At 27.4% G+C, this 8,365-nt stretch overlaps 1 protein-coding gene across 10 annotated transcripts in view; it reads left to right on the top strand.

The window, feature by feature from the left end:
* Positions 1-8,365, top strand: part of scalloped (TEA domain transcription factor 1 homolog scalloped) — a 688,296-nt gene that overhangs the window by 622,561 nt on the left and 57,370 nt on the right. The window contains exon 1 of one of the 10 annotated variants that reach the window (XM_014438770.2): positions 5,803-5,887. The exons of the other annotated variants lie outside the window; for them this stretch is intronic. Within the exon in view, the coding sequence (XP_014294256.1) occupies positions 5,883-5,887 (5 nt within the window). The 5' untranslated portion in view covers positions 5,803-5,882. Of the gene's footprint in view, positions 1-5,802; positions 5,888-8,365 lie in introns of those variants that run through there. 10 annotated transcript variants of the gene reach the window in all.

Genomic DNA, 8,365 nt, shown 5'->3' with positions numbered 1-8,365 from the left:
ATGCAAAACAAAAAATAATATATAAAAAAAATTAAAATATATAAAACAAAAGAATAGACAAGATCGGCGACCTAGGTAGTTTTTTTACTGAGTGAGAAATTTCTTAGTCTATAATAAATCTCGTCTTTCAAAAACAACGCCTAAAGTATTTTAAAAACTATTTCCTTAAATCGAACAATTACTAATAAAATATATTTTATAATTATTCTGATTCCTACTAAAGGCAAAAATCTGATGTTTTGTTGCCTATTGCCGGATTTATTTATTGAGTTAAAAAATTATAATCGTTTATTTATAATTTATTTTTAAAATAAATTTGCTTTTTTTCTAATATGAAGATGTTCAGGGTTACGGTCAAAACAAAAATAGTTAAAAACTATTAATTTTCCGACGTTTCGCCCCAATTTGTCGAGTTTCATCAGGGCTAAAAAGATATAGAAACAATTAAGAACATTCTGAAATAATAAGATACAAAAAGGTAAATTAAGGTAGGGTTAAAATTATGTAAAAATAAGTGAAAAGAAAATTATATACAAATAAAAGAAAAGGAGAAATAAAATAGTATTAATAAAAAAATAAACAATGATAAGAATTTTAAAAATGCGTAAATTATAAAGTTGATAATGTACAGAAGACGCAATAAAACCAAAAACAGAAAAGTAGTCATGAGAAAACAGAATTTAACGGCGGAAATAAGGAAGTAAGTAAAAATAATCAAATAAAAATAAAATTAATAATGATGATTATAAATGAGTAAAGATCAAATCAAATTAGCAGGTAAGAGTAAAGAACAAATTCTTGTTTTATAACTCCCTTCTACTGATACATCTACCCTGTAAACTTTTGGAGAATTCAAAACAATTTTCTACGAAGTTCGGTTGTTTATTATCCCTTGCACTATTTTGTTCTGGAGTAATAACTTTCCGCTGACTTTTTACACTGAGTTGAACCGAGTGTGTTTGCTGCATCAATGATTTTCGTTGAGATGACCTCTATCTTCAGGTAGACGGATACCTGCCCCCCGTAGATTTGGAACAGGTTGGGCTTGGCATTTACAAAAGAGGCATGAGATTAGAGCAAAAACATTTATGCTTTTTTTATAAGATCTTAAAATGGGTTACACCACCTTCAAAATGGCGGCGAACGACCGCACATAGGTATTACTGCGTATGGATTGATTTGTTCTGAACTGACTCCTGCGTTTTTATACAACCGTGAGTTTGGAATTGTATTCGATGTTGTATAAAATATTTCAAACCAAATTTGTTTAATATTTTCGTTCGAGCTACTCACAAACTGTTGACTTAGTGTCACTAAAATTTTAATTAGAAATACGTTAAGATATTTCAATATATATGTTACATAGGTGATATGTATGTGGCATGATATAACAAAGGTATTATATGATTAATTAAAAAAATTCATTTCTAGAATTTAATTGTTGAATGGAAGAACATTAACATTATAAAAATAATTTTTAATTTTAATAATATGAAATTATTTATTCTAGACCAAGCCCCTATAGGGATTTAGAGCCTAAGAGTAAAATAAAATATGAGCAAATGAATTTTAAAATAATTAAAAAAAAAAAATAAATAAAATGATTGTTTTAAATTAAAATTTCTATCATTAGATAGAAACGTTTCGTACTTAAAAATCGTCCTTTACATTATTAACTAATTTTGTAATGTTTCACAGAGAGTATTTCATACGTTATTAAACACTATGATTGATAAAGAGACGTAATAAAGAAAACATCATTTATTCAAAAAATATTTTTTGAAACCTTCAATTTTAGTTATAAATCAGCTGGCCTTAGCAAATCGGTATTCTTGCGCCTTTTTCTCCTCTCTTTTGTTCACTACCAGACAATAATTAATTTATTTTTATTATAGGCATGTCCTTACAATAAATCAATCCATTAATTTTTTTAATGCCATTTTTTCCCTCGAAAATTTTATTAGTTTAAATTTTTTTAGTAACCAAATCATTGAAAAATATGGTCTATCTAATTAAGTTTTATTATCTGAAATCTTAAACAAATTACTAAAATTTTGAGATGAAGCCCTCCCCTCCAACAAACTTAGTTAAACATCGTCCTATCCCGATTGATGATTTTATCATAAAAAATAATTTTTTTTAGGCTTAGTTATGTATCACTGAATGCAATTGAACTATCTGCTATGGCATTCCATTAATTAGAAATAACGTTTCAAATTGATTAACCACAAAAATTATTATAGATTTTAGAAAGATTGGTATTATAAATTGTAGTTTCGCGATATTCTTAAAAATTTTCTAAATCCATGGATACAGATTCGAATCTAGATGTGACAGATTATTATCTATTCTGTTACTGTACCCTAGAGACAACCGTATGAGTTCGGGAGCACTGCGAGGTCCACCCAGCCTCATAAAATGGGTACCATTGATTAGGTGAAAATTTGGTGATCGACCGTGATCACCTCCTTGTACAAACGTTGGTCTAGTTACAGCACTTACAAAGTACTGCACCCCTGATCCTTCATGGGTTGAAGAAGTACAGATTTATTTTTCCTACATATTTTAATTTATATTTCCCTTTTCACTTGGTAATTTTTTTTTTAATTTGAATATTTTGTAAATTAAAAAAAAAAATCATAAAGAAAAATTACAGCACAGATAGTTCTCAATTATTTTTCGAGAGGCCTGAAATAAACATCCTATTTTCTGAAATTTGATGAGCGTAGTTCTTGGGATTTTGTTCCATCTGTACCTAAAATTTATTTCGATAAAATCATCCGATCAGAAGTCCTACTTTATAGAATCGATTTTTCACATATTTTTTCGATTTTCTCCAAACGGTTCCAACTATTTTCACTAAACTCGGTAAATCAATGAGAAATTAAATAGCTTTTAAGACCAGATAGGTTTTGTTCTTATTGAAGTAGTCTAACAGGGCTTAAATGATGAATTATGAAAAACATTTTCTCGAAACTGCCTATAATTTTTTTAATTTTTAAACAAATTAACAACCAGTTCTCATTGTTGATAGCAATTAATAATGCGCAAATACAAAATATTAAAAACGTCGATGAATAACTAAAGAAAAAAAAACAGAAAATTATAGACAGGTTGGAATCGTAAAATAAACCGAGACCTACCGATCTCTCCCGATTGCTAGCTTATGTTTACGACTTCGTTATATTTTGAGTGTTGAATTCTCAGCAGGAAAAAAGTTAATATTCGTTTTTTTCCATCTCAAGAACTCTAAATATGTAATTTTATAGCAACAAAAAAATAAAAATGTTTTGTTCAAAAGTTTCCCCTTTTCTGTTCTTTTTTTAATTTATTTATAACTGTATTTATATAATAATACATTTAGTAAATTTTATGTAAGATCAAAAGTGCGGAGTGATACAGGCAGGTAGAGGAACTACTCATTCGTAGCACTGTAATAATATTTCTAAACTCAGTCCCGAGGCTGCCTTTTGTTTTCTTTCTCGTCTTTTTTTTTTTCCAAAATCATAAAATTTAGCGATTACTTCAATACGAACCCATCAATCAACAAAAAATAGGGTCGTATGTAGATTTTTACTCTCATATTAGATGAGATGAATACAAAGTGGGTCGAAACGTTGGCAATGAAAAAAAGTATTTGAAAATTATTTTTATTTTTACCAATCTACTTATTATTATTATATTATTTCTAGTAGATGATTCTTTACTTAAATTACTTTTATAAAGTAACATTAACTGCTCCCTCAATATTATTAATTTATCAGTTCATTATTAATTACTGTACCAGTTAATATATCTCCTTTGTCTATTATTAGATCTGTTTTATCATTTCATTACTCAGTACTATGTTATTTCATAAATGTTCGTATTTATCTTCAACCTCCTTAGTATTTTATTTTGGTTTTATGATTAATTATGTGGAAGTCTTTTGATATCTCTAGTTTTACATTTGTTTTGTTTATATGCACTTTTTTACTTTTATATTAGCTTTTGCCTTCTTTGCATCTTTTTATTTTAGCCCTGATTAAGATATGCAACGTGGGTAGAAAATTTGGTAATCAAAAAATAGTTAAAAATTATTTTTGTTCTCACCATTCTACTTATTACATTCACTATTTATCACTTATCTACTTTTAAAAAAAATCACAACAGGATATTTCTATTATACAATTGTTTACCTAAATTACTTTTATAGGATAGCATTCACTACTGCCTCTATTATTACTGTTTTAATAATATATCTCCTTAGTGCATTAATGCATCTGTTTAATGATATATATTCTTTATATATAATCTTTAAACTTTCTTGAGACTGGTTATTATTGTTTAAATAAATAAATTTAATCCAACGTTAGTCTCAAAACAATTTTTATTTCTTTATATGTCTGACGTTTCGGCCAATTCAGCCATTTTTTAACCACGTTTCGGCCAATTTTAGAACCACATCAAATTTAAAAACTGTATAATTTACAAATATTGTTGTGATAAATTATAACAGCGAAATTCAACTGTGTTAAAAGATTTAATTTTTAATTTTTTTTTAAATTATTTATTTAATGTAATTTACAACTGTACAAAATAATACAATAGGTAAATATGTAGTATGTTTCATATACACTTGAAAATCTTGGGAAGGAACCACCCATTGGTGGTACTTCAAACATTAATTTAAATTAGAAGGTCCTGTGGCCATCTTCTTTTCAGACGCCTCGGAGGATTATCAGGGATTGTTAAGGATGAAAGATTAAGAATTAATGGGTTAGGATGGTTAAGGAGTTTGGAATGAAAAGACGCATATCTGTTTTGGGTCAAAACTGCAACGAATGGGTTATGGTCTTTGTGAATGAGTTTATTTGTGACGTAATGAGGAGCATCAAGGATTTTGGATTGTAACGATTGGATGCGGGAAGAATTTGATAGTTTGGTGGAGCCCCAGAGCTCAATTCCATATGTCCAAATTGGTCTGATTATCGTAGTGTATACTAATTTTTTGTAGTGAAATTTTTAATTAATATGAAGAATTGACAAAATTGGGTAATTATGCACTGAAATTAATTACCTGGACAGAATAGCCTGCATAAAGTTTTTTTTAAATTGATGTAGTTCTAAAAATTGTTTAAGATTGGAAATTCTTTAAGAGGATGGCCGAATTGGTCGAAACGATGGGAATTATAAAGAAATATAAATTGTTTTGAGACTAAAATTTGAGAAAATTTATTTATTTAAACATGTATTTTATCAGTTCATTTCTATGTACTACGTTAGTTCATAATTTTTTGTATTTATCATTAACTTGGTTAGTATTTTATTGTGGTTTCTGTGGGAATCTTCTTATTTGTATGTCACTTTTTTACTTTTGTAGTATCTTTATGCTTTATATCTTTTTATTTTAGCACTGATAAAGACCTACATTGTGGGTCGAAACGTGGGCCCTGACCACCTCCTAAATCGCATACGGTCAATTATCTATTTATAATGTTTTTATTATAAATAAACACATGTTTTTACTTTTTTTTTTATTAAATAAAAATGCCATCTCTGTGTATTATAGTACACTAATTTGTATTTCTGACTCTAATATGCCCTTTACAAGTTCTATTTTAATTATCTCCGTGGACTCTGGTGTCCAAACGAGGTAACATTCTATTTCTGTAAGAACAGGACTAATGAGGGAAGGAAAAAGAAATCGTTGCAGAGGTTTCAGGTAAAGTGGTTTTGTAATTGTTAACGGTTGTGCCTAAGGTAGGGGTAGTGGTTGCCTGAAGCCGCAGGTAGACTGAAAGGTCGGGCTATGAGTCAGTCCTGTCAACTATTCAGTCGCCTAGAGTCCCTCGCACAGTGTACATCCAGCCTCTCTTCTATCTGGAACATGTTATATACTGATGGGGTAATTTGTTTATTATTACAACCTTTATATGTATACATTTATTTATAATCATTCTTTATTATTGTAGTATTATATTTGTACAGTTTTTTTTTTCATGAGTGATTTTATTCTCAATAGTGCGACGTTTATTAATTAAATAACGCATTTCTTTGCTATTAAATAATTTTTTTTTTTGAAATTTTAAACTTATAATAATTCCAATTCTGTGATGAAAACTTCTATGTTTGTATCAACTATCTGTGGACAAACATAAGAGTGTAAATTAAGTTTCAATTCTTTCCCTGTTCACTATTTTAAAAAAAAAATGTAACTTTCAAAATTTCATTTAAAAAATATATATTGAGTGATTTTAAATTTTAAAGTTATTCTAGTTGTGAAAAAAATAAAATGAAAGTTTAAATATTGAAACTATAAAAGAATAATACAAAGACACAAGTGTTAAAAGTGACCGGGACCCATTGATAGTGTTTGGGATAGACGAGTGGGCCTGAACACGTACCTGTGTGAACAGGTAGAGACTGCCCTAGGTCACAAAATGGCCGACGGGAAATTTTCCCGGGCATTTAGATCTCTTCTTTGGGCTTTGTTATTTCATTTTCGGCTTTATTATTTTTTAATTGAGCCATGACAATTATTTATTTACTCGTAACAGTAACTGCGAGGAACGCGTATATTAATTAAACGTTTCATTATTTGAGATGCATGTAATCCATACCACATAGTCGATGCTGGTTGTTATGAACAATAATGACATCGCTCTTATTTGGAAATAAAAAAAAAAAAAACAATCAAATAAAATTAATTATAAAAGAGGAAACAAACAATACAATTATAGTATAAAAACGTATACATTCTAATTCTAAATAGTGCAACAAAAATATATTATGTATAAAGTATAAATATCACGATACTAAATAGAATAATAATATAGCAGTAATATAGTCAACCATATAATCATTATTGTGTATAAAATAACTTGTTATCAATAATAATATTTTAAAAGAATAGAACCAGTTATGATATAAAATAAATAATAAAATTGTAACATAAAAATATATAATTTCTAATTCTAAAAATATATATATCCTAATATAAAAATATTAAATAAATAAACCATACATAAAATGACAATGCTATTGAATGAAATACTATTGATATCTATATTAGAAAAATGAATACAATTGCCAATAATATATTACGATAATTAAAGATGCATTACTGTAATATTTAGAAAACAAACAGAATATAAGACTTAAGTATAAAAATAAAATTTTGAAATTTTCAGTGTTTAATGTCTTGTTTGAAAACGTAAAACGATTGGTTATCAAGGCCAATGGTTTGTTATTATATATAGAGATATATTTACTTAAAATATATTGTTAAGTATGTATATATGGATCTTTATACAAATATTTACTATAATTTTGTCCGTTCACATCACGGGAATAATTTTGATTAAAAAAAATTAAATATAGATTAATTGTAATATGTTTGCTTTATTGTTAAAATATTATTTATGTGATAACTATTTATAAAAAAATTAATTTAAATAAATGATTACATATATAATATATGTATATTATTATATACCATAATATACGGTATCATTAATTGTAACAATGCTCTCTTTAAAGCTGGTAGTTTTTTTTTATGATAACACTACTGACCTGAACTATTTTTTGAATTGTTAAAACTCATCTGTCTTTTGTAAAATAGTTTACGTACATATGTAGTATCTATGAACTAATTATATTTTTTTTACTACAGAAGTAGTTTTTACACTTGGATTAGATGTCCAATGCACTATCCGCTGCACCAAAGGGAGTACACTCTACCCGTGAGTCAACCTTGTGGGTTCTGGAGCTCTCCTGAGGTCCACCCAATCCTCATTAAGTGGCTACCCTTAATCGGGGTAAAATCTGCGGTTGAAAAACTCACCTCCTTGTATAATCGTTGTTCTAAAAACAGTGCTTCCTTGCAAAGTACTGAACCCATGGCCCTTCCTGGTTGTAGGTGTTCACATTATGATTATTATTACAGTATTTATAATTTTATATGTTTTAAAAAAATATTATTTCAGGCATATAATATTGATTATTTACTTAAAATTTATACTTTAATTCTAGCTTTCAATATCACACTTTTTATCTTAATGATATTCAGAATTATATGAATGTTTTTATTGGAGTTAGCAACGATGTTTGTTTTATAAAAAAACATATAAATAATGGGAAAAAAAAATTATTGAAAACGTTGTTATATCTTTATATTAATTCACTGTAAAAATTTTCATCCTTACAATTATATAATTCTGTATAGACTATTTTTGTTTTTGTGAATGATTTTGTTATTTAATCTGTCTATTTTTACGAATAAAATAATTACAAAAATCCGTAATTATTAGTCTTGAGCATAATAATAATGATCATATGATATAGGTTAAGAGATTTAATTTTTTGTTGTGTTTATTCATATATA

This window comes from Halyomorpha halys, unplaced genomic scaffold (genome assembly GCF_000696795.3).
Source record: "Halyomorpha halys isolate HHAL.00 unplaced genomic scaffold, Hhal_1.1 Scaffold66.1, whole genome shotgun sequence".
Taxonomy (NCBI): domain Eukaryota; kingdom Metazoa; phylum Arthropoda; class Insecta; order Hemiptera; family Pentatomidae; genus Halyomorpha; species Halyomorpha halys.
Note: the sequence above shows the minus strand (reverse complement) of the source record. Positions and strands in the feature narration are given on the sequence as shown.